This window comes from Pholcus phalangioides, unplaced genomic scaffold (assembly GCF_987345545.1).
Source record: "Pholcus phalangioides strain wild (caught in Gottingen) unplaced genomic scaffold, Ppha-v1.0 ptg000039l_1, whole genome shotgun sequence".
NCBI classification, from domain to species: Eukaryota; Metazoa; Arthropoda; class Arachnida; order Araneae; family Pholcidae; genus Pholcus; species Pholcus phalangioides.
The window spans coordinates 15931736-15959484 of NW_028301625.1; the positions used below are offsets into that span (position 1 = coordinate 15931736).

Genomic DNA, 27749 nt, shown 5'->3' on the forward strand with positions numbered 1-27749 from the left:
TTTTTTTTTTTTGCACGTCCATTCAAAATTCTGGTCACAGTTTGTCCCGGGAGTTTCTTGGGCCGTGACGTGGTCGCTCTCTTATTGTTCTATGTTCCGTGTTGCCGCCTGTGCTGCCAGTCTGCTGGGTCTCGTAGGCTGCTTTGATCTAGTCATGGTGGCCTATGTCTATCCTTCTCCTGTGAAGTTTCTCGATGCCCTCTTTTTCTAGGTAGCGCACGAGATTCTCCAGTGTTCTTGATTCTTTTTCGAGCCGGCTCATCCTCCTAAACCACTCCTTCACCAGCTCTTGCCTTTGTTTGATTAGGTGGGAGTCTTTTGTTAAGGGCAGCTGGTGGCATCGTGGAGTGGTGTGCCGACATCTCCGCATATGCATTTGTTGTTGTTGGAAATTTTAAACCTCTCGAGGTAGCTGGGGAATGGTCCATGACCAGTAAAGAAAATGTGTGGGATCAACCGCTGCACAAGTGAAAGTTTGTACGGATTATATGGGAGGATATTGCGCATGATCTTGTGGACAGTTGAACGTGGCCTGTGTTACATGCCTGACACATTGTGATAACACACTGTTATCACTAACATTTTGTCGAATGATACCCAATAAACTTATTGGTTGCATTTGCTCTAAATTAGCGTGCTTTCGTGCTGCTAAGTAACATGTGTATCTCGGGCCTATTTTTTTTTAAGGCTTTTAAGGCGATTTTTTGGTCATCAAAACAAATTCTTTGAGATAGAGACTATTTTATCATGTTCACCACATTGACATTGGATCATCTCACTTTTATTTGTTTCGCTCCCTTCAAAATTCTTCAGATAGAAAATCCTTTGCTTCTATAGGTAGGCCTGCTGTATTATCAAAAGCCACACAGATGTCTTTTCTGCCTCCAATAAAGCTAAATTCCATATGAATATAATTTTTTTAAAACGTCCAAAAAATAGCTTTTGGGGGGAAAAAATGCATACTTAGAACAAGTGAAGTAATCGTTTTTTCCCTTCTTTCAATAATTTACAAGAGAAGTGCTCAGAACATTCAGAATAACCTAATACGTATTTTAAAATTCGACAGTCATACTTTATTATATATTTAAAACAGTATTGATAAAATTAATCGAAGCCATTCCAGATGCACATTCTTACAAATTAGTCTACACCAGCACACATAAACTAAAAGACAATACTTTTTAAACATATTTTTATTCCGAACATCATAAGATAATGCAATGAGAATGAGGTAATTTACAAAGGAATCAAGTCAATTTATGAAAAGTCTTTTTTTTCTACTTCATAGTCTTTGGCACCAATTTCAGCAAAAATGGCACAGCAAACGCACTGGAAAAGAGCGGGAGACTAGTACTGCATTCCATTTTCGATGAGGGGTGGGATTTCCAAAAGACCATTATTACATTCTCGTTGTTATATACTGACCTGAATCTGTACATTCATCACTGAAAGATAACACACGTGTTATATATGAATTTATAGCCCGTGAAGACCAAATTATGTCGTTCAGTGTGTTTGGTATTCTGGGCGCATAGAATGTCATATTCATTCGACCTTCATTTCTATGTCATCTAATAGAAGGCAAGGTTCAATTTGTGAGGTCGGCTGGAATTCATACACGAGGTGAGGTGTGCGGTCATTAGTTCGGCTAATAATTTACAAACAGGAAAAGCAGGTGCTCCCTTTTTTTGAACTTCACTATTCGGGAAGAGGCAAGTTCTGGTTGATTATTACTATCGACCATTCATCATTTTCGAGGTAGCTTTGGATTTTCAGTAAACAACTTAACTCTCCGAGAACGGCCAATCGGCTTCTCCATATTTATTTGATGAACATCTGTGCAACACACGAAAAGATGAAGCATTCCTGAAAACTAAAAAAAAAACAAAAACTGTTAGTAGATAATTAACCCTGACCATATTTCATGACCGAAAATACAAGTTGATCAGAATCGACTACACATCAACTACGTGGATTCTCGTATTTACCAACCTTTCGTGTTGTGAAAGCTCTGGATGTACAATGGAGTGATATGTGAGCTCTTCTATTGTTTTTGTGCTTAAAACGTAGCCTTGTGACTTGCGCGTACGTAGCAGTGATAATTCATGAATCGGTTTCGTGGATATTTCATAATTTTCAGACATTTTTCATTTCAAATTCACATCAATTTACTATTCTCTATAGCTTATTTTTTGGTGATTACTTGTTTATTAGGATTATGATCACGATTCCTGGTACACGCACATGATCTGTATTGATCACATATTTTAAAAGGACAAAACACTGCCTTCTTTATTTTGCACACAAATATAGGTTCCTCAAATAAAGTCTCTATTCCCATTCAGATCCCTCTGTAGGGGGAACCAGTGGCCAAAACAGCGCATAACTTGGTCGGTATGCATTTCAGAATAGGAAAATGATTATAACCAAAACAAATAAGTAAAAAAAATGACCGATAGGGGTAAATATGACACTGCAGTTGCAAATTTATTACGATAAAACTCGTTCATGACATAAAAAGCCAACAAAAAATGATGGGGGGGGGGGGAAACAATATTATTAAATGATCGCAATATATGATGATGTGTGCCGTTGTGTGTGAACCTGAGCATTCTTTACAGCTAAGGTTGCACAGATTGCTTAACAGGAACGATGAAAACATATGACAATTCCAGATGAAAAGCTGAAAAGTACACAAGTGCTGTCTCACACCACTTTTCATGTGCTCATTACCATACGCATTTTCTGAGCAATTCGGAATACAACTATATTTGAAAATCAATATATTTAATTACTGTATATGTAAGTAATATCTCCTAAGGGGGTTGGTGCACGATCTTGGCTTCCCATGCTTTCCTTCTATGGGAAAAATACCCTGCCTTTAAGGAACATTCGCAAGTTTCCTATTCACTTTTGGCCCTTAATTTCTTAATTTTTTCAGATTCTATGAATATTTTAAAACAACTGAACGAGAGTTTCGGATTTTTAGGATTTTAATTGTTGGTTATTATTTTCTTAAGAATTTTAACTTCAACAATATGCAATTTTTCAAAAACTACCAAAATTTACCCCTATTTTTGGCCATAAAACTTTTTAAAATCATTTTAATAAGAAATCCTCTCGTGGGCGGAGATACGGGGGAGGGGTGAGGGCATGAGGGGACATTGGTCCCTTTTCCCACCGTCAAAGGGGGAGCCAACTGATCTAATGTATCTGCGTATATATGAATTGACATCATCATCACATGCCCCCTCCCGACTTTCAAGTCTATCGCCGCCTATGAATCCTCTCATTGAAGAGAGGATTGTAACACCCCAGTGGTGAGAGACAAAGTTTCAAGGCATTTGAACAAGTAGTGTTTGAAAAATTTCTTATATGACAAAAAACGTAGTTTTTTTTAGAAGGAAGCATATTAATGGAAAACATCAGCATACATAATGCCTGCCATAGGTTTATATTAAAATAGTTTAAAAATACTTTTAGTGCAGGTAGAACAAAAACAAGGAACGCAGAGAGCTAGAAGCAGAAAATTTTATAGTATTTAAAATTTGAAAAATAAAAAAAAAAAAGGTTTTTTTTGGAAAATTTGCGTTCACACCCCACCACTACCGAATAACAAATTAAATAAGATCATGTTCGTCTACGAAAATACCATGCTCTTATAGAAAACGTGGTAGCTTAAGGAAAATGAATGAAATTTTTAAAATTAAAGTAAAACGGTGATAAAAAAGCAAAACAAAAAAACACGAAATGATATTGAGAATAAAGATTACTTTTGATTTGAGAACCTTAAATAGAAGCTCCCATTCGGAGTAGAGCGATGAGAGCATTGACAGCTTTCTGAAAAAATAAGAAAGAAAACATTATGAGATGACAAATTAATCAATTTATCCTTCCACACATGATACATTTGACTTTTTCTTCTTATGTTCGGATGAAAATTAAGGGAAAGCGTATTGCTGTATTTTCTACACGTATAGAGTAGGGCCTACTGTATGTCCCTGGTCGGCTGAAGTTGCTTTTTTTGTAGTTCCCAAATTCGAGGCGTGAATGCGAGCTCATCTCACCGTTAAAAAGTGTTGCCACAGGGAGCATCGGGCCTACCACGGTACAAATATTCAATGATTACACTTCTGCAGCATTTCACTAGCGCAACACTAGATACGAACTCAAACTGTTAGGTACCAGTGCTGTCTTAACGCAAGGGCTCACCCGGGTGCACACACATTTCGGGAGTGCACCGCTATATTCCGCGATTGTACATTTTTTATTTATTTTTTTTTTTGGGATTCAGCCTCTATTCAGCTAATCACGTCGCTTCTTGGTTTACGATAATTCCCAGAACCGTAATATCGTACGATCTGTTGTGCTTTCGATCACGTATATCGTACAAACACTGCTTAATTTAATTCACGTAAGGGGAAAAAAAATTGAAATTCCGTGGTTAATGGTAATGAATGTGACGAAGGTAGTAATACATTTCGAAAAGGGCAAATTTTTTTACGCTTCAGTGGGCTTCACTAAAATGAGAATTTTAATGGAAATGTGATGTATGTGATTTTGGTAGCAAAACAGTTTTAGGCCCGTACCTACTAAATGAATTAATACAAGAGATAATTTGTCGGAGACTATAGACCTGGCGTCCAGAATTTGAATCTTTCTCGTTGCCAATTTTTTTTTCATTCCTCATCCGAAAAAAAGTTTTACGACTTCGTTCTTGTTCTTTTTGCTTTAGGTCTACTTTTATGATCACCTTCACAATGTCCTGTGGCATCCCAGCCGCTATACTTTCCAGAGAGTGGAATCAACTCTGCGTGAATGCCCTTTATTCAGGGCATTCAACTTCGGAAATAACCGATTGGTGATTGACATATAATACAGGTCCTTATATTTAACGATTTATGATATGATGCTACCAAGAAGAGGACATACCTGCCATCTTCTCCGAATAACGAATTTCTTCAGTTTTTTCTTATCGATAGTTGTCTCCTGTTTCTTTTTATCTCTCTGTGACATGAAAAAGAACGATACAGAACATGACATTGTCAACTGATAACACTATTTACATGTCTAACCGGAAAATTATCATATGTATGGTAATGCACTCAGTCCAAAGTAAAAGTCCACAGTAGATATGTCTGTGTAGTAAAAAGACATAGGGTTCACCGAATGGTACGAAATTAGCTCTCAATACATGTAAACTTTTCTATAGAAAGATGCATTAATACCTTACCCTGATGTTGTTTTGTTGGAAAAGTCGTCATGCTGTCATGTCTCTGGTAGATATGCATATAATTTATGGATGTAGCGCGTTATTAGGTAAATGGCCACCAGAGGGTGCAAAGTTGCTTCCTTTCTTATTCTATTTGAAGGTCCTCAAAGACCACTCTCCGGTACTTTGAAAGTTTTTAATAATAAAATAATTGGAATGAGCTAAGTTGCATGGTCGTATTGAAGAACTACTCGGCCAGGCTGTCTCAATGGTGTTAGACCGGTATTTTTAACGCTCAGGATAGGAAAAGCATAAAGACTGCTCGAATAGTTTCAACGGGTTCATTGTCTACCATCCAAAAACAGATGGCACCATATTTACACAGGTCTCCCTCTCTACCCGCACCAATTCAAGACACTAGTTGCAGCTCACAATACATGTGCTATCTTTGAAAATCACCCACCGTCACTTCCATTTACAATGGTTACAGTGGCGTCGGAGCCGGGCGGGCTGTGGGTGGCCAAAAACCCACAAAATTTTCTATCCCGTGACAGAGAACCCCAGAATTAATTCAAGAATAAAAGTGTTCTACGTAAAACTCAAGTCGAGAACTCACAGGTCTAAAACACTTCCGACGCTTCTGAGTGGTTACGTTCACGATAAAACTGGAACATCTCGGAAAGGAACCAGGTCGTCTTCGGTGACTAATCTGGGTTTATTTGAGTTCCGATGACGGTCATGTTTGCGTTTAGAAAGTTTCTTGCCACCGGCAACCTTGGTTGTCGGGCCCACAGATGGGATGATTTGTGGAAACCATCTCGGGCGTATGACAGCCATTAGCCTATAGTAATTATCCGAGTTACTATTACAGTTCTGCAATATGTTCAATACATCCTACGGCCTCCCATGGCAGGGTTCCCTGGAGGCATTTTCTTTGAATATTTCAGCCAATAGTATGATGAGACAGCAAGAGTGTCACAAGGATATCTCGGCCTACAGGTTATCACATTTTCTTAGCTAAATTTTTCACTAATAGAATATGTGTAGAACCATCTGGAACGACTTTAACAGATTACGAGTTTGCAGGATTTTCAGGTGAAATTACAGTAACTATGGACACATATTTCATAGGATAAAATACGGGACTTGTCTGCCTCCAGGTCCACATTTGTATTGATCTAGAGGTGCCCCAACAAGGTACTAAAACCTTCCATCGTGTTCAGTTTTCTGCAATAAATTATCTGTTTACTCTGATAAAGTGTGATTACTCACTTATATTAATGCCACAATATCACATATTATAAGTTCTACCGCATTCCGAATACACCTTCATAATTTACAATTATATTTGACACCGACCCGTTCATTTTATTTTTGCCCAACAGCGTTCGGGCTTCAATTTGAGAGAGAGACATGGGTGTACATACAAACACATTTCAATCGAGTCGTCTTGTAAATCAGGCTTGTAAAAAAGTCTTTTATATTCTTTTATACTGTGTATATGAACTATTTTTCAATTTTACTACTCTTACCCTCAGCCATGAGTGTTGAAGAGCTTGGGTTGCGTCGAGACGTTTCCTATCAAAATAACAATAAAACAAACGATTCTATTGCTTGAAACTAAATAATTTTATCTAATATTAAATAGCTTTTAATAAGTTTTAACCCAATCAACTCGTACGACGTGACGTTCACGTCCTTTCGTGTTAGCTATCGTGGAAGTTACATGAAGATATACAACTTTATACACGGCGCGTGACGTTCACGTCAACAGAATTAAAGGCCCAGTTACAAAAGGACGTCAACGAGTTGACTTGGTAAAATCTGAGTGCAGTGTTTATACATAAGGTTTTTAGAGTTGATTGGGTAAATTTGGTCGCAGAAAGAAAATTATCGTATGTTAAAAGGGGCAAAATACACTTACGTTCTATCTTTGACTAGCAGTTTGAGGATAAAGTCCTTCGCATCTTCAGAAATACTATCGAAGGATTCGTCTTCAAAATCCCATTCTGCCCTGGTGACGTTGGCCATCGTCTCCATATCGCTATCACCCATAAAAGGAGATAATCCGGACAACCTGAAATGATGAAAGGAACGTCACGTATTTCTATCTCATTAAAAAATGTGCTCAAATACAAACAAACACTAAGGCCACAACCGCAAATTGCCCAGCGAGGTGGCTGAAAAAAGATGGCTATAAAAAAAATATGGATGGAATGCTCATTATAAAAAATTTGAGATCATTCTTCGTTATTACTTTTTATCTTTGTTGAAACTTACAGAACATAGCAGATTACACCGACGCTCCACATATCAGTAGTGTAGCCGATGTTCTCGAAGCAGACAACTTCTGGCGCTACAAATTCTGGTGTACCAAAGAGAATTTTGAGCTTCTTATGGGGATCATACTTCCTCGCCAAGCCGAAATCGATGAGTTTGATTCTGTTGCCAGCCCGGCTTATGCACAGAACATTTTCTGGCTGCACAAAAAATCAGAAGGAAAAAAAAAAAAAACCATAAAAATTAACCATGCATAATTAACACTCCACGAATAACTAATACTAACTCTATCTTTACGGAGGTTTTAAACAGCTGGCTGATGCAAAGATGAATTTTGGAAAGAAAGAAAATTCAACTATCCCTGCGGGGAATCGAACCCATGCCCTCTGACTTGCCGGGTGAGCGCATTAGACTACAAAGATTAATATTCGTTGCCTTTGTAGTCTAGTGGTCCAGGGCGCCCACCCGCCAAGTGTGAGTACGTGGGTTCGATTCCACGCAAAAGACAATTGAGTTTTCTTTCTTTCCAAAATTCATCTTCGTACCAGCCAGCGGTTGAAAACTTCCGTATGAGTGACATCGTCCTTGGATAACGCTTATGCTAATATTTTCAGCTGTAATTGTAAAAGGGTTTCATCATTTCGTCTAGGCGTAATACTGACGCGATATCATAACTCTATCAAGAACAAGATTATTTCATACTCTCACGAGCATGGCCGACTCGATGTGTTTGGTCACGTGACACATTCTGTGTTACGCGCTAAGAATGAACGCAGGGAATATACAGGGTGGTAACTATCAACCGCCTAGGCACTGCTAATCTTGTCGCCTCTTTGAGATACTCTTATATTACGTTTCTTTTCAATATTTCCCTCGAAAAATCATGCGTCCCCCCCCCCTCTTATAGCTCTCAATTTTCAAAATGAAAAGCCACCTCTTTACTGTTTGTTTTTCTAAACATGGCTTTTAATATTGTTTCATACACACACTCATAACATAAATGAGATGCTGTAAAAATTTTAAATTGTGATTGTTAGACTTCATCGTGACAATGTGTAATTGTGATCGATTTCATTCAACAAGCTTATTGTGTTAATCAAGTGAATTTTTTGCAGAATTAAAATCAAAAGCTTTGATGCAACATGTAAATCATCGAAATCTTCTGAATTGGAAGTGGAAAAAAGAAATCTCGTCTCAAAGTTGTTAGGGATACTTTATTCATTTAACCTCTTCGCTTACAAGCGATTGGCAAGAAATTCGGATGATCTTCATTTGACGAATCGGTGATGAATATGGTGACCTTCCACCTTTTCGTAACCTGACCACACATTAGAGAAAGGAAAAGAAGAAGAAAGAAAAAAAGTAGAAGAGAAAAGGAAGGTAAAAACAAACAAATGAAACAATGGTAAACAAATGAAAGAGTAAAACAGTATAATCGATAAGAAAACAGAGTATAATGTATAAGAGAGTGGGTACAAAGTTGATTTTTCTCTTTCACCCTCACCCTACCTGTTCTCTTTCACTTTTTACGTGTATATAGTAGAAAGGTAGATGGGAAAAAATCACTAGCAGGGTACAGAAAAAATGAAGGGGGGAATATAGGGTTACAACAAAGGTTTACGATTATGTGGAGATACAGGAAAGAAAATAGAGAGAACTTGTTTGAATTTGTTTCACTAACATTTGGAGTTTTTGAGGACTTACAAATACTTCTTTTAGTATTTTCCCATTTAATTTCGGAAAATTTTTCTTTTAGGTGCAAGAGAAACCTGGAACATTTTTGTCCGTGGTCTTCGTAATGTTTACCATCAGCCTCAGGAACGTACGCAGGATCGACTTAGGAGGGGTTACAAAAGGTTTAGGGGGGACGTTTCACAAGGATGTTCTTCCAGATAAATTTTTAGTTATTAACCTTCAAAAAACATTTAAGTTAACAGAAGTGGATTAAAATAGCTGGTAAAGGTATTTTATTAGTCTTTCATAATTGGTATTCCAATACTTCATTTTTTGCAAAAATATTTTTAATTTTTGATTGTCTTGGGAGGGACATAAGCCCTCCTCCCCATGCCCCCCCTCCCTCGTACAGCTCTGATCAGCCCCAATTTAATGTGAAGTGGTGGCAGCAAAACTTATTTGGAACATTGCATGCATCTGCTTAGATGATTTGACTTAGCATTGACTTAGCTCCATTTTTTGACTAAGGTCTGTACATATATATAAAGTGTGTGTTTCTCTTCCAATTAAAAAAACGGCGAATCCGGTTGCAATTACAGATTAGCCAAAATATGCAAATTTTGAAAGATATTAAAAATTAAATACCATATAACAAAAAAACTAGACGTCATGGATATTTTTTAAGGTCAGATCTGGAATCCAGTACCCAAAAATTAATTAAGAACAGCTAAATTTTTCCATGTGAGATAAACTTTGTAGACTAATAATTGGACGGCTTTTATATAAAAGGAACCAAGTGGCATTTTACAATTTTTTTGGGCTATACCGAGACATCTGAACTATTGAAAGGGGTGGAATATTTTATCTGAATAGAACCAAGTGACATATAAGCTGTGATACCGTTTGTGTGCACTTGAAACAAATACAAAACAGAAGAGATAACTGAATCGAAGAAAACTTTAAATAACTTTTTTTCTCTGTTTTGATTTAATGGCGCTTGGTTCCTTTTATATAAAAGCCGTCCAATTATTAGTCAAATCAAAAAACTGAAAACACTTTTCCGTATCAGTTTTTCACAAGGAATCGCGTCTTATTATTGGGCGGTCAATAGTTATCACCCTGTATTTATATTCGTTTTGAATATATTCTCAAAGTCGGACGAATAAAGTCACATGCCCTCTAGCTTTGTTGGCATTGTGTTGAGTCGGTCGTCTGAGTGAGATCTCAGTTACCCGCTTGCGATGTGTTAAAATAATTTAATCTAAGTTGAACCATATGTTTATATCATAAGAACCGTTCTGAACGGGACAATCTTGTTTTTGTATCGAATATGTAACTTTTCGTTTGTGGTGCTATTTTGCTTTGATTATTATAATGTGGGCAGGCCGACTTAACAGTACCATAGGCCTCCGAGAAAAGTGATTTTATGGGGGTCCTACCCAACTGTAAGTGCGTGTCTAGCAATTCACGTACTAACGTAATCATAGTATCAAATCAAATAAATAGTATCACGAGAATCATAGTATCAAATCTGATTATCATCAGATATCTCGGACTATGTCCAAGTGGGCTAATGCGTTAAGACGGTCTTGATACGGGGTAATTCAACCTAATTGGTGATATCGTTGATAAGTGGTTCAATGCACCATTTTTGTCTGAAAAAATATGGTCAGATGATGAACCTATCCAATAATATACAAGCATCGATACCAACTATACACAAGAATTCATTCATTTCGTTTAGAGGAATAACGCGTCATTTTGATTGCGGATTTTTGTATATAAAGGTACAAAAAACTTATAAATATATCAATATCTTTTCTCAACGTTTCTTTCATTGTGAAAGATTGCGTTAGAAAATTAAACATCTGGTTTAATTTCTCTCTATGAATTATGTGACTATACTTCATCGATGCAAATACGGAAAATCAGTCGACAAAAATTTCCCGAATTGTTCCTAAAGCCCCGTTCACAAGTGCAAATATTGCGGTAGCATTAGGAGTTCTATCACCCGCTTGACGACTTTTTTCCTTCGTAAGAAAAGAAATGGAGAGAAGTCATTGGTATGTGTGTGAAAATTCTTGATGCGGGTTTTAAACCCGCTTTTTCTATTTCCCATGTGAACGGGGCTTAAGACTGCAAAAAAGCATGCTCATCACCATCAAAATAACTAATCGGGGGTAACGAAGGAGCTAAACTCCATAATCAGACCTTCTACAGAAAAATCACGGAACAAATATGGAGCGAATTAGAACTATTTCATTAAAAAAAGAAAAAAAGAGCTTATTATTTATATTTACAGTTATAAAGTTATGCAATTATTCACATACACGATTTCAGTAAAGATAACGAACTCAAGTACGCTTCGTTGAAAAAATGGATCACTTTCATAAAAAAAAGTCGGGATGGCCAAAAAATGGGATAAAATACGAGGAAAGTCCCGTAAGATATGAGTCACTTGGTCACCCTATTCACGAAAGAACGCAACTTAATACAGTAATATTTTGAAACGATGTCATCGATAGCCTCTTTCTTCGTGCCTTTCACACATTATTACATCCAATTTATTTATATACGTTTTAGTATTTGAAAACAGAAGTGCTGTGATTATAATGATGGAATTAGCTCATATCCACCTCGTAACATTTTAGGATGACCATGCGCATGTCTATTCACAATCGGCGTAGTAATGTGGTGATGGGTGAAAATGAAAGATTAGAGTACTTGTAAATCAATTCTGAGCGTTCAGTATAGAGTTGTTAATGAAATGTTGTGAACTTTGAAAGACAACATTTGAGGTCGAACATTTTCTTTCATTGTATTACTATTGCATATTAAAAAAAAGTAAACATAACTTGAGACAAAATCCTGCGACAACAACATACCGACAACGTAGGTGATTGGTTCGTCGTGGTTCTGAAAATAGCAACAATAACCTTGGCGGCTTTTCAACTGGCTTCACTGCAAAACGAATTTCCTCATTATATTGTTTCTTATCAGACATAGCGGGATTCGTCCTTGGGATAAGGGACAATAGGCTTCGTCTAAGTCCTTCTCGAACATAAGAATTAAGGATCCAATATTGTAGCCGGTTTTTGCTTCATAAATTCATACTTGTAAACTACTACGGAATTTCCGTAGTTTCTACGGATTTCTACCGTAAAATACGGAACTGCGGCGAATCGTGAAAAACTACGGAAATCGGGGTTTTTTTTTTGCTAACTTCTTTTGTTCAAGGATTATCGAGTACAAAATGACGTCTCGCAAGGATCGCGTTTCCAAAGAATAAATATTAAATTACCAAATAATTAACTAACTGACATAAAAAAGGTGTGATTTACACTAAAATAACTTATCATGGCTTAAAGTTTTGATGGGCCTATTTGATAATGACGCTATTTAATAAATAAAAGGAAGTTCAAATTTCATTCACAGATGGTGCTATAAACGAAAAAACTCGACAGCTACAGGGTGTTTCCTTGAAGAGGAATAAAAATTGCCATAACCATGGTATCCCAAAACACGTTTAGTCGGTGAAAATCGCAAAAATGGACATCGAGAGGACAGGTAAAGAGGCTACTTCACCAAACACCAACTCTGACCATATCGCTATATTGCAATTTACTGCCATTAATGAGATGAGTTGGAAATGAAGGTGCTGTCTTATTTATTTTACGTTTTTGTACACCACAGGCTGTGTTGTAATCGTGCTGTCAAATAAATGTTTTTCTACTTATTATTGGTCTTTTTGTCCCACTCGACGACACACCCTTTTTATACCAATCTTTGCCAAATTTTGAATGTGAAACAGGCCCCAACTTAAACGATAGACCAATTTAAAAGTTCTCCAGAGTTGAGCAAATGCCGCGCGGATAGGGTGAAAAACTGTCTAGCAACAATGACTTTTGGAATGTCTACTTTGGGTTGAAGTAACCTTTGTAACCAAGGTAACCTTGGTTCCCAAACAATGGTTTGTCACTTTTTAATGCCCCCAATATATGAAGAAAACCCTGGCAGTGCCAGGTATTACTGCAAGTTTGATATAGAATGCCAGATTCACAATTTTTTTTCCATAGTTGAAGAAAATTTATTTTAATTTTAAAAAAAGACAAGCGAGAAATTTTTTTTTTTTTTGGGGGGGGGGGGGAGAATGTTCCTTAAAAAAATACGATAAAAAATGTTTTTGGCAAGTTTTTTTTTTGGGGAAAGGGGAGTTTCCCCTTTCCCGGCGATGAACATTGTCACTACGGAGAGTCTTGGTTGTAAGGTTCGCATGTATGTTCATAATACAGGGTGGGAAAAAAGTCCGTAAAAACTTTAAAAATTCATAAAAACCAGAAAAATAACCGAATTAAAAACGATTTGCAGGATTATTTTTTTCAGAGAGGAAAAAATAACTAAAAAAACAGCCGACAGATGTCACTGGCGTACACAAGTCAAAGAAAATATACGCAAATAACGAACAGAATGCCTCCAAATCGTTTATTACAGCAGTATGTGTTCCACATAACCACCACCACAGGGGATAATACATTTACATTGCAGGCGAGTCACAAATCCAGCAACGGCAGACTGCAGCAGGTCCGGATGTATACTTGACACCTCTCGGCGGATCGCATCTTTCAGTTCCGATAGATTGGATAGACCGGATCGATACACCCATTTCAAATATCCACATAACCAGAAGTCTGTCGGTGTCAAATCTGGAGACCGAGGAGGCCATGGGAACCTGCAACGCCTGCTAATGATTTTGTCTTCCCCGAAAGTCTGTATCAGGAATGCCTTGACCGGAGTAGCAGTATAACTAGTTGTGCTCCGTCGTGCATCCGCCGAGAAGTGTCATGTATACATGTATACATCCGGACCTGCTGCACTCTGCCGTTGCTGGATTTGTGACTCGCCTGCAATGTGTTATCCCCTGTGGTGGTGGTGGTCATGTGGAACACATACGGCTGTAATAAACGATTTGGAGGCATTCTGTTCGTTATTTGCGTATCTTTTCTTTTACTTTTGTACGTCAGCGCCACCTGTCGGCTGTTTTTCAGTTATTTTTTTCCTGTCTTAAAAAAATTCCCGTTACCTAGCGATGCTAACCCTGCAAACCATTTTTTATTTCGATTATTTTTCCGGCTTTTTTATAAATTTTTAAAGTTTTTAGGGACTTTTTGCCCACCCTTCATATACTTAAGTCGAGAAAGTCTATGTATTTGCCTCTAGAGACTGAGATAGAGAAGTACTGTGCAATTTAGACGTAATGAAAATTATAGCATTTTCTGTTTACGAGAAGGATTGTGTGTGTGCTTGACTTTTTTATACTCTCACGATCGAATGATTACAAACGAAATTTTTACTCACAGTTGGCGACGAGATTTTCCTTTTCTTGCTCAATCAATATTTGAATATTTATATTTGCTTCCCTTCATGTGGGAATTTTCTATTCGTAGAATTTAATGAATGTATTTCTACGAAGTTGATAAAAATGGTATTTATAGAAAAATATTATTTCGTACAGTTGACTGTTACTCTTTCACAGTTTTCTTTTCCACACCTTTATCATTACAATTTTTTCTATTAAAATATTGCTACCGACTATTGTAATCAACTTCTTTTTTGCGTGTGTAGAACTGAATCTGAACGATCTATTCGCGTTTATGGTAAAAAAAGACAAACGACCTTTATGAATGAAAGAGTCAACGAAAAGTCTAATTCTGCATAATTTCACGTTAGCAGAAGGAGGGGGAGTTCAGAATTGTATGAAGTGATTACGCTTATGAGCTTTTGAAGTGTAAAAATGGATCTGAAACAAGCCCCGGTAGATTTTGTAAGAGATCAAGAAAGCATATTATAAAAAAAGAGCACCTCAGCATCTTGTCAACGTTGCAACGTGGGTGTCATGGTAGGTTTGTTGCTATTTGTTGATAAAACCGATGATAATGCACCGCTTCACCCCTGTCCCACCCCTAAAACGGAGATCCCATGATTCGTGGTTCGCGACGCAGGGTAAGATTATTAAAGTAAAAGATAATAAAAGTCTTTGTCAGGATCTGAGGTCGTCTTCGTTCCTCGGAGAAGCAATAATTTTTATATGACATGAATGTCGCTCTTCACTTGTTAATCCTTCCTTAAAAAAAAAAAAAAAATTAACATCTCAAATAATATATATCTTCACAACATCCAGTCTTCCGTATATCTCGTGTTAATAATTTTTATGGCTTTTAATACAAAGGCTACGGAACGGAGGAACTAGCCAACAACAGGGAACGTTCAGACATTTCGAAGTGGATAGAGAAGGAAGACTGCTCGTTTGCGCTGCTGCCTATAATGCCATAGAATGCGGCGAAGAAGAAAAGTGCAGCGCAAAAGGCGATGGTGGATGACGGAAGAGCCACAGCAGGTAATTAAAGTTCAAAATTAAACATCACTTTTCATGTAAATAATTTAATTTAAAGTAAGTTTACCAACTGTAATTTAACAAAGAAGTGATTTTGAGTGTGAAATCATCTCATCAAATTATATTTTATTAGTTGAATGCTTTAATCATTGCGCGAAAACCAATTACAATTTAATGAACCAAGTTAGTGACCGAGTGGTTTCCATAAGCAAACCACTCGGGTTTAATCATTTGGTTTGCAACAGCACCCGTACCTTTGCTTTTTTTTCACTTTCCAAGCAAGTTTTCTGTACGTTTTTCATAAGCATTTCTCTTTTTTTCTTCAAATTATCCACTGAAATGTCAAAACTTGAACTACTTTGTATTCTTTTCCAGGCGTCGTACACTTCAAACCTGTCCTTATGATCGTTGTTTCTTTGATCCCATATGATGGCTTTTCCTTCGTACAGATCCGAAAACTCCAAAATTATGTCATTGCTTCACTACATGTTTTATGCACGACAGTAAATATGTACTGACCTACAGCAAACTGGTCCGCATGGTCATCTGACAAGAGTATAAGTGCAATTAAAAATATGGGTAAAAATTTTCAAACAAGAAATAAGGTGTCAAAAAAAGAAGCGAAGATAAAAGACTGTCCTACAGCTAACACAGAACCTATTACACACTCCCTGAATTTTTCCCCTATCAAGCGTCTTCCTTTGAAATTTCCGAAAAAGTACGGGATTTTCCTCACGCCGGCTGCGGTTGCCGATAGCATTTTGCGGTTTCTGTCCAACAAACAAGGGCGTAGCGAGGGGGAGAGGCTTGGGGGTCTGGCCCCGAAATGTGAGAAAATGACCGAAAAAAGGGAAAAAGATGGCTAAATCTATTGTTCTATCACTTTGTCTCCCCCCCCCCCCCCCCGAACGAAATTTCTGGCAACGGGCCTTCCAAAGAATTTTTATTATCTTTTTTACTTTAACTATCTTACCCTGCGTCGCGAATCACGAATCGTGGGACCCCCGCTTAAGGGTATTCAGGTAACATAGTAAACCGGACGTCGCCATCCCACTCAGTACAGATCTGACTGGGCGAAACGGAAACAATTCCCGAGTCGAGAGCCAGCGGAGCCAGGTTCGAGGGGTGGTGCCAACCCTCTTAATGTCCGTTGTGTGGTTTTTAGCTATAGCTACAGAGCTAAAGCACTGACCCAGGGCTTGGTGCGGCGTGCATCAAGCAGAAGCTTCACCCCACCGTATCGATCCAGAGAACCCTGGCCTATCAACAGTAGGGTAAAACTAAACTGTCTCACGACGGTCTAAAACCGATGATAAAGACTTAATGATAAAGACAACATTCATCAGTATGGAGGAACAGTGAGCCTATGACTTGCCTCTGAACGCTATCCGGAATTTTCATCGTACTCGATACTCAGCCGACCATTTCTGAATCATCGATGCCATTCATTAACTCCATTTCGACTCATTGCTCTCTTTCACCGTACGCTGAATTCTTGATTCCTCTTAGGCCCAGATCCCACTGCGTCGCGGCAGACGCGGCCGCACTCGGGGGAATCGAAAAGATATATATTTATACTATACGCGCACCAATACGCTGCCTCAGCCGCGAAAATTTACATTCTGGCGTATGGAAGACGGCGAGAAGGGAGGGGGACAGGTACAGATATCAATGTTTTGAAGGGGGGAAAAAAAAGGAGGCAAAAAAAAGCGATGGGTGTTCGCCACGACATTCCTTATCTCGCGGCAGATCGACGAGCGGTGAAAAACCTTGGTGGGATCTCAGCCTTAGCAGCAAAGAATTTCCCAAAAGAACGCAATCTTTGACACTGCGTCCTCGAAAGTTCTTCAAAATTCCACATTTTTGCTTGCGGTCACAAACTCGTACACACGCTGTACGTGTTTGATCCAAATGTAACTGTTTTTCAGATTAGTCACTCGGTACTCTTTGCTTACTCTGCAAAGGATTATTTCAATGCTTTTAATCAATTTAGCGGATATTCGCAATATTATTGAAACAATTATAAACATTCACAGCTTGAGTCATTGTAACTTCACGAAAATATTTCCGACCTGTTAAATCAACAGCACAACCATACGTTTTGTCTGCATCTGCGACAGAAATCTTCAGACAAAAGAAGTAGACGTCGTGACTCAACAGATCAGAAAAGTATCTAGTCGCATATACTGTAACGGATCGGACCAGCGGCGAGTGGAGAGGGGACCACCCTATTTTTATAAGTGCTATTTATTTAATGTTTATATTTCTAACAATATTTTCACCGGAAATACCAAGTCATGCAGTCTGGGACCGAAAATCACCGGACGTGGTGCCGCACCGTCGTCGGGAAGCATATTTTGCAAGCGCACCGCTCCCTCTCTCTATTCCGTGATTACATGATTTTTTTCGTAATTTTTGCCACACAGCCAATCACGTTGCTTCAGCCTCTATGATAATTCCCGTGACACTACTATATCGTCTTTTTCGTATCTAATCACCGGACAGTGGTGCGAACAAAATATTTCCACCGCTGTTCCGCGACACATTTCAAATGTGCAATCCCGTTATCTTCAATGCAATATAAAAACGATTTTTTTTTTTTAGACCAACGAATTTATACACTGAAAGCAGTGTACCCTCTGGAAAGGATAGCGGCTGGGATGCCACAGGACATTGTGAAGGTGATCATAAAAGTAGACCTAAAGCAAAAAGAACAGGAACGAAGTCGTAAAAGAAGCCTTTGAGGTCTACGATGTCTTTATAGTCTCTCATACTAGAATCCAAAGATCCACGTGCTACGATAGTGTAACCAAGAAACTGCAGGTTAGCAAGATTAACGTCATAATAGGTCTCATATGAGGTGGGCCAAGAGCAGTTAGTGGAACGTGTGACTTATTGCGGAATGAAGATGTGAGCGGTGTGGTAGCAACGAACAGTTACCTGTGGAACACATGGGGGCCATTGGAGAGATAACAATTAATTGATGGAAGTGTTTGATTGTGATAATATTGCGCCAATTTCAGGATACTTTCTTTCAAACTGAGCAAAACTTCTGTCTATCGCTACGGGCAGTTTAAGACCGAATGAGTTCTGCGGGAAGTGCGCATTAGTACCTAACAGAGCTGTCTTAAAAGCGTTATGGGACTCCGGGAATATTGATTTTTCTGAGGCCTTCTCAGCTGAATGAAAATGCCTCTGCTTAACAATTTGCATACTCCGTCTCGAATGTCTTAACCAGATCTCTCATTATCATGAGGCCTCTAAGCACTCTAGGTCTCCGGGCCATGCCCGGGTGGCATATTTCCCAAGACCACCGCTATTCCGTGACTAAACGATTTTTTCTTAATTTTTTACAAATTTATATACTAAGAGCACAAACTGAAATATTCAAACAGCTAAAGGTGGATGACGATTTCAAATTTCTGAAAATGTGATAGGAAATCTTTGCAGATTTTAATAAAAAGTTTCTCCAATTTATCAATGCATTTTTCGATAACAAATCGACTGAAAATAAACAGATAAATTATAGTATGAAAAATATATCGTGCATGTTAATAATCGTAAATAGCTATAAAATATTTAAACATTTACGTATCAGAACTTCGAAAGAGAAACGATCCTAAAAGGAATTGCATTTTTCAGAACATTATTATTGGTCTTAATAAATTTTCACCATGTTTTTGTTATTATATTTAATTTTTTGATTCATTATGTACTAAAATTTTGAGTCGGCAAAATATATTGTAATGTATTTATCAACAAAGAAAAATGAAAAGATTTAGACCATTTAAGGATGAGATTAATAACTTCAATGAACTGAATTCGAACCTTGATCTGCAGAGATTCACAGTCAATACACTACCACCTACACCAATTCAGCTGTCGGGTTGGGACTAAGGCTGCCTTTTTACTCCCAAAAACATATAATTTTAGTGAAGCCCACTGAAGCAAACATTTTGCCTTTCTCAAAATGTATTACTACCTCCATTACTCGCTACAATTAACTGGTTAATTTTGATTTAGATCGCACGATACGTATAGCTGTTTACGATAGTGGGAATTATAGTAAACTAAGAAGCGATGTGATTGGTTGAATATGGCTCTTCACTGAAAAAATCATACAATCGCGGAATAGCGGTGCACTTGCGAAACATACCACCGGGAAACTCCAGTCTCGTCGTTGTTTACGGCAAAAATGCTATATGTAAATGCGGAGTGATCGGTGCTGACTATAGCTGCCTCGAAAGGAGCCAGCCATATATAAGGCAGCAACGAGATCACTTCTGAGCATTTTGCCCGCGCGGGGCCGTACCCTAATGAAACGAAAAAGAGTCTTCAAGGCTTTTTACTTGCAGAAATAAAGTCCTCTCATAAGTCAGTCGGCTCTGAGCATTTCAATTTCGCTTGGTCTTGAATTTCATCTCCGTTACTTCTTCATCGATCGTATTCCGACCCCCAACTGGGGAGTCTCTGGTCCTCCGTCATGGATGTTCTAATGTCATGGCCGTTTGATCATCCTGTAAGATCCACAAAAGTAAAAGAAGTCGGCGACGTAGTTTGTGAGCGATCAAAGGAACAATTCAAAGGACTGATTCTCCATGGACTGAATCAAATTTTGTCAAAATTTCTAAGATTAAATAATAAGTTTAAATTCTGTAAATAAAAGTAAATGTAATGAGTTCTAAATCTCGACTCTTAGTGCATTGGATTCCTTCGTGATGCTCATTTAGATCCCGGTTGTGACAAGTGATTCGTCAAAATACAAAGTCAGCAAAAATGAAAATTATTCATTTATGAGTATAAAAAAATTGAATCATCCTTATTTTTCCTATTCTTTTATTACTTTTTTTTAAATTTCAAATTATAAAAAAGTTGATGATTAAAAAAAAAAGATCAAGGGAATAAAGTGGTTTGTATAGATTCTCTCCTCAAGACTGAAAACATCATTTGTATCGTGTGAGGTTTCATAAAACCTGTAGCATCATCTTGAAATATTTTTTCTCCTTGTTATGTTTCCGAACGTGGCAACGTGCCCAAGAGGAACATATCTTGTTTGTGTGTGTACGTATATTTGCTGACGTGAGCAGCACTTAAAAATGATGAACTCGCAACTTCTTCATTTGTTGATGAATTTTCTCTAGGGATCAATGCTTCTCGTGGTATCGCCATCTTCTCAAGATTATTTTGCTTTGAATTTTCTTCATCTCCAAGAATCTTAGATTCAGTATTTACTTTTCTTCTTCATAACGAAGTCTCTTTCACGTTACATTTTATGGATAAGCCTTTCTTATCATTCAGATTGAAACCGAGAGACTAACCCTCTCAGCGACAATTACGAGACATCTCGCCTTCTCAAAACCCTCTTATTTCGACGATGACGACCCCAGATTACGTTGTAAGTTCTCTTTTTCAAAAAACATGCTTTTCAACCCCCCTTCCCCAACCTGTCAGATCAATCGCCAGTTGGCGGAGTCAGCTTTTGTTCAAATTTCGATAACAGAAGGAGAAAGACGGTGTTTGAAACACAGTGAAACTTCATTACAACGATACTCGATATACCGATAAACCTCTCTAAAACAATATTTTTTCGAATCTTGTTTGGAATTTATTTTCTTATTAATCTTCTTCAGTCTGATGTTAAAATCCTCTCTCTATACAACGACATCCTTCATTCACTACGATAAACCCCTCAAAAACGATATTTTTTGAGAATATTACGAAACAGCTCTACAACGATATATTTTATACTTTTCGCTCGAAATCACCTTTAATATATTTTTAAATTCCTCATCAGTTTTTTTTTCTTTCGAGGGTGTCTATTAACATCGGTATTTTGCACTCCGAAAGTGTTAATGAAGTTGGAGGGAGGGGGGTAAAGCTACTTTCTGCGTAGTACACACAAGTGTTATTCGGTAAACTACTTCAGAGGGTGTAACAATTAACTGAATTTTATTCATCAACTAATTAGTAGGAATTCTTTGTTGCGAATAAATAATAAAAAGGTATTTTATGGGGGTGGGGTGTATTAACAATGCCAATTTAGAAGGGAATGCCAACAACAGCATAAATTTCGGGGCGCCTGATGACAATGCTACATCTCGATATAACGATAACTCTTTATTATGATACTTTTCTTAGTATCTTTATATCGAGTCTTCACTGTATGCCTTCTCACCCGTTCTTTTTTGGGGTAGGAATATGCGTGCAGTATAAACAACGGAAAAAGATAGTGTTGTTCTCTTTCTCTGGTTTTTCCTTCTCCTAGTGGGAGGGAATCACTATCACCTGCACAAAATCGGAAAAAAGTTTTCTTCTTGAAAAAAGTCGTGGCATTTTAAAGGTCTGGATAATTCCCACTAATATCAGTTATAATGCGGATAAATGTTCACGGTGTTTTGGTTTTCTTTTTATTTTTATTCTAAAAAATAGTCACGCAGTTTGTTTTTTCTCCTTTGTAAGTGACCTCCATTCTTTTTATAGAAATTTCTTACAATACAAAATCATTTATTGTTCGATTATTCTATTTGAATATTGAATCCAGATCCTCAATTTCAATCACGAGTTTTCAAAAATTTACCGAGTAATTTTCCACCTCCCGTCATAATCAAACGATTCATTTTTAAACTTGCATAATATTCATTAGCTATGATTTTATATACAAATACACACTCAGGGATTTTAAACAATCTGTATTTTTTAGATCATTCTAATATTTCATAGTGTCCTCAAAGGGTAAGTCAAAATAGCAACACTCACCTTTATGCATCGTGAAATGATCAGCGTAGTAAAAAACCATAAATGACGTTAAAATGGTACCTGTAGCACCATAAACACTGGCACAGGACTCAGACAAAGAAAGAAGATCTCACCAAGGGGATGGTCTGCTAACCGCTCGGCTACGACTTTCCGTAGATCTGCGGAAGTCCTCATATAATTTTCAAACGTGTTTTTTGAAGATTCTCGTTTTCTTGTTACTTCATTGCACCAAAATCTTAATTTTTCATGAAGTATGCAAAATATTTTCATGAATTTTCTCAACAGCGTTTCAGATAATATTAGCTGTGCAATGAACTAGGAACTTGGCTGTATGTTCAAAATTTAATATTTTCAACTGTTTTGAAATAAAGTATTTATTCATTTTTGTCAAAATAAACATAATTAACGTATAGTTACACAAAAATTGACATATTTCAGAAAATATTTACCGCGGGGCTTGACAAATTTCAAAAAATTTAGTCACCAGCAAAATTTCAGTCACCAAGCATTTGTTTTCCTTGGATAAAATCGGTCCAAACTAGTTTATTCGTTGACTTAGGGACCCCTTTCCATGATATCAGACAAGTTGACAATTTGTGATAATTTTCTGCTGTCTTCAGATTCAACTAAGTTATCATATATAAAAAAAATTAGGCACCATTATCAAATTTTTAGCCGCCATGGTAATCTGGGGTCTGAGATTTGTCATCAATCATTCATTTAGTGTACCTTAAAACTTTTTGTTCATTGCACAGACAACCGTCATAACAACATACGGAATTGAAACTATTTGAATATATGCCATAGTTTTTTTTGTGTACAACATCTGGCGTACTGAAGTACTGAAAATAAACTAGTTTCGAGAAGATAGTATATGTAGAATATCCCCCAAAAAATTTATCGATATATTTCAGAAATTTCACTGGAGAAACTTCCTTTTTTTTTTTACTGTATTATATCTACACGGAATAATTAACTGATGTTCGCTGATTACAATATCATCATATTATAATTATATATAATATCGCTGTGTATAATATTATCCCATTTTTTATAGACTGATGCAATTCATCTAACCAATTAGTTCCAGTAGAAATATCATGATGTAAAATTTGTCAAGAGATCTTAGTTCTGTAAAAAAGCTATCCGATTGAAGACCTAAGCTTTGTGACTCAAATTAGATACTAATAAGAGATTCTTGTGAAATAAAAAGCGACATAGGCAAAACATCGTTTGATAATAACATAATAACATGACTATGATATAATATCTCTGCATTTGAATAAAAAATTGGCAAACGTTGTTGTTGTGTTTTTTTTTTTTTTGTTATTTTTAAAGAATTCCAGAGAAAGAACCATTACTTTATCAAGGTCTTATCGATAAATCTGTCACGAATGTAACCCAGAAACTAAGTACGTCTGGCACGTCATTTTTATTTACTATGTTAACGACTATGCATTATTCTTCGCCGAAAATTTATCACAAGCAGCAGCCAGCAGTCGGAAATGGCAGCCACTATCACCTACTACTACTGCCTTGACGACAAACAGCGTTAAATTTTGCCACTCACACAGTAGTTCCAAATTTAAACTCCAAGGTGAAGACGACGTTTTAGCGACATTTCAGGGTGGGCAGGTTGTGAAAGTCATTAACCAAGATCCCATTTTTTTTCCTTTCTTTTATTTTACTTATACCTCTTTTCCACCATTTATTGAACAAAAACTTGTAAATTTGTGTGCCGAAGGCTAAAGACAGAATGTAATTCTTGCAATAATCATTCGGTCTTGTAAGTATCTGCACTGCTTGTACTCTGGAAATTAAGTAAGGGTGCGAACATAGTGCACGCTGGTTTTCAATTCTGCAAGTCAGCTCTGTTACGGATTAGTTGAAAAACCTGAAATTCAGGTTTTTTTAACCACTCCGTAACGACGCCGGCTTGGGGAATCGGAAACCAGCGTGCACTATGTTCGTACCCTGAGGTGTTACGTCCATTTGAATGATACAAATACTTTGACACGCTTTTCTACTAATTTCCTATATTGTATTTCTGCTGAGATTCGCCGTGTTCTTCGATCAAAATCTTCTTCGCTCGCGAGCTTTTATTAGAGGGTACCTTCAGTTGGGGACGAAAACTGCGCTATGCGCATGTATTACGGTGTTATGCATGACAGGGTTACTTGACGTCTTCAAACGTTTTTGAAATTTCTCCTTTTCGTTCTCACATTTTCAGGTTTTCGGAACTATTTTTCATGTTTTCTTTCTACGGGAAAAAATTGCGCCGTGAAACAAAAATCTGTTCATCATCGTGTGCTCATATGGTTTTTATCCCGCACAAAAAAAACCAACTCGAAATTTTTCGAAACTTTTTTCGGAGATGACGAATACAATTGGAAGTGATGTTTTTAAAACTCGTTCGAAATTTAATAATAATTTTTCCGCAAAAACACTTTTTTTTTTCTTATCATTACCATGAAAATGGAAAAAACTATAAGGTCACTCCCCTTTACTCGCGTCAGTTACCTCATTTACATATCCTTTTGACTAGGCATCATTTCTGGGAGCCTCAACAGTTATTAGGCCATTTTCAACAGATTGCAGAGGAGAATAGCAATAATTTAAGATGTGCACAAAAGAAAATTCTTCATAGAAAATTGGCAACGTTTTAGAATTTTCTTGGACCAGTAGGAACATCTACAATAGAAGATTAGGATATCCGTATACCGCGTGTTTGAAAAAAAAAAAAGGTTTCCTGACTACCCTTTACGATCACACACAGTGATGATATTGAAGTTCTCTAAAAAGCACTTTATTTGAAAGGGGATAAACGTTTGAAATTTTATGTAAACTTTATGTGAGTCATACTCTGAAAAAAATAGCATTTTACATACAGTTCATTCCCCAAAAATTAAATACTTTGTAGCGAAATTCAATCTCATCACTGTGTGTGCTGGTAAAGGGTGGTCAGGAAACACTTTTCTGTTCGAACACACGGTATACGGACATCCTAATCTTCTATTATGGGCATTCCTAGTTCCTACTGGTCCAAGAGAGGTTACTTTTCTAAAACGTTCCCAATTTCCTCTGAATTTTCTCTGAAGAATTTTTTTGTTCACATCTTAATTATTGCTATTCGCCTCTGCGAATTTTTTTTAAAGAAAACGGCTTGAAAAAAAAAAAACACCACGTTGAATTATTCGCATTGTATTCTACAATCTCCCAGAAGTGGTGCTTAGCCAAAAGGATACGCAAATAAGGTAAGTGACGCGAGAGTGAGGGAGTTGCCTTATAGTTTTTTGCCATTTGCATGGTAATGATGAGAGAAAAAAAAAATTTACTGAAAAATTATTGCGAATTTTGGAATGAGGTTTCAAGATATCATTTCTCATTATATTCGTCATCTCTGAAAAAAGTTTTAAAAAATTCCGAGTTACTTTTTTTTCAATCGCTTATTTTCACCTGATATCACCACTGTATTTACCCACTTTTATTAATCGCCGTCGGACGAGAACCCAGGTTGCAACCAAATGGGATAGGTGTTACTTTAGCCACGGTCCCATGTGCTCTATTACATTTGCATGAATAGTCTGAGAACAACTCTGGAAAAAGAAAAACACAACATTGTCTTGAGAATACGGTTGTTCGATGAGCAACAGCTGATGCAGTGCACTGAAGGGGGAAGGGGTGTTTTATATACCGGGGCCGTCGCAGCAGAATCGTGGGATCCTCAGCCAAAGTATTATTCCGGTGCCACGTTTACCAGGGTGGAAATGTCAACTAATCAATTTACGGGCATCAAAATCATAGTAAAAATAGCGTAAATCTCCTTTCCATGAACTCCATGCCACGCACATAACAAGAGGACACTGAGCCGTACCCGTGTGGGCCCTTGCGTTAACACGGCCCTGGGGTTACCTCTTCCTTCTTTTATTGAGAAATAAATAAAATGGGTGAAACCAACACACACTCAATAGCTGCGTTTACATAAAAAATGAAATATCCCGTGAAGTTATTGGTAACAGGGATTTTCACTACGATCCGTTTACCCGTTAACATGGTGTTGAGTTTATGCCGGCATTCTCCCTCCCACTTCTTTACGGAAGTTGTCACTGGTCAAGTGAGTTGAACGGAAGTGGTTGGCTCAAGATGGCTGACAAAGGAGCTAATGGTAGTTTTCGCGGCACAAAGGATTATGAGAGAGGAGGTCGAAGCCACCCACGATTCCTCCGCAAAAAATATGTGCTTCTTTTGAGGGATCTCCGTCCCTCCTTTTTTTTTCCTTACAAGGGGAAAAAGTTGCCATGAAGGTAATAATCACCAAACCAACCCCCAATCTCGCGCATGTAAACGGGTTTAATATCTGATACCTGATAAATACATTCTGTTGAAAACCAGTCCGGGGGGAAAAAAAACCTGTTTAAATATCAAAAAGCGATTCTGTTTCGGTCGGGAAACTGTTGTCCTTCGTAGGTATAGTGGCGCCAGCTGTTGCAGACATAAATAGGTAACATCAAGTTGCGCGTATGCGTCCTCATTTCTAACATTCGGAATCTAGTAACCCTAGCATGTGCTGCCATCTATTTTAAAAATTGTAAGCGGGTTATTGTAATGTGGAATTGTCTTCCACTCTGTCGCTAGACATTTTTTGGCAAGAAACCCCCAGCTTACATTCGCTCCTCGAGGATAAAAAATCACAGGTGGGGTGTGTTTCGAGACACACAAACACCCGCAAGTCCATTCAAATGTCCCGAGTATCTCAAACAGAATGCTTTTGCATTTAAAGAATTTGATCATTCAGTAAACATTCGATTATGATAATAGGAGCAAGAATGATTTGACATTATAACTATGAATTTTCGGCTTAAAATTCATGAATATTTTACCATCCAATCCATTGCAGTGGCCTGTGGCCCTTGCCACCACAGTGAATGAGTTATCGTTGGATTTGATTTAATATGATCTATCTGTAAACAGCCATTCGGAATTATGGTAAAATACTCGAACATTATAATATTATGATAATATTAATACCTAATATTATATAATATTATGGACATTATAAAATTTTCGACCTGAACTAAGTATTATTTAATGCTTTTTTCGTAAGCTTTGACTTTTGCTCCTACAGTAAATGAGGTACCGTTGAATTAGTTCTTAACAAAGGCTACGCGTAAGCACCGATTTTGTCTATTTTTGCTCGTGATAGTTCACAAATTACTGCAATATAAATTTTAAAGATAAAATTTAATTCAGTTTTTTTTCGGATTCTGTTTATAGACTAGAGTTTTGCCACGAATTTTAATTTTAATGTTGGACAGAAGACTAAATAAGCTATCTTTTATCACTTGTTTTGTTTTAATTGGGCTCACAGGCTAGAACAAAGTTGACAAAATGAAGTTTCTCGAATAGAGTGTGAGAAGGATGCAATCACCCTTTCTC

General features: G+C 37.3%; 1 protein-coding gene across 2 annotated transcripts in view; it reads right to left on the reverse strand.

The window, feature by feature from the left end:
- Positions 1–1175: 1175 nt before the first annotated feature.
- Positions 1176–27749, reverse strand: part of LOC149065625 (myosin light chain kinase, smooth muscle-like) — a 58679-nt gene continuing 32105 nt past the window's right edge. For both annotated transcript variants that reach the window (XM_089253450.1, XM_089253451.1), the window contains 6 exons: positions 7493–7692; positions 7137–7289; positions 6745–6790; positions 4933–5007; positions 3774–3840; positions 1176–1873 (listed from right to left, as the gene is read on the reverse strand). In XM_089253450.1, the coding sequence (XP_089109576.1) occupies positions 3790–3840; positions 4933–5007; positions 6745–6790; positions 7137–7289; positions 7493–7692 (525 nt within the window). In that variant the 3' untranslated portion in view covers positions 1176–1873; positions 3774–3789. The remainder of the gene's footprint in view (positions 1874–3773; positions 3841–4932; positions 5008–6744; positions 6791–7136; positions 7290–7492; positions 7693–27749) is intronic.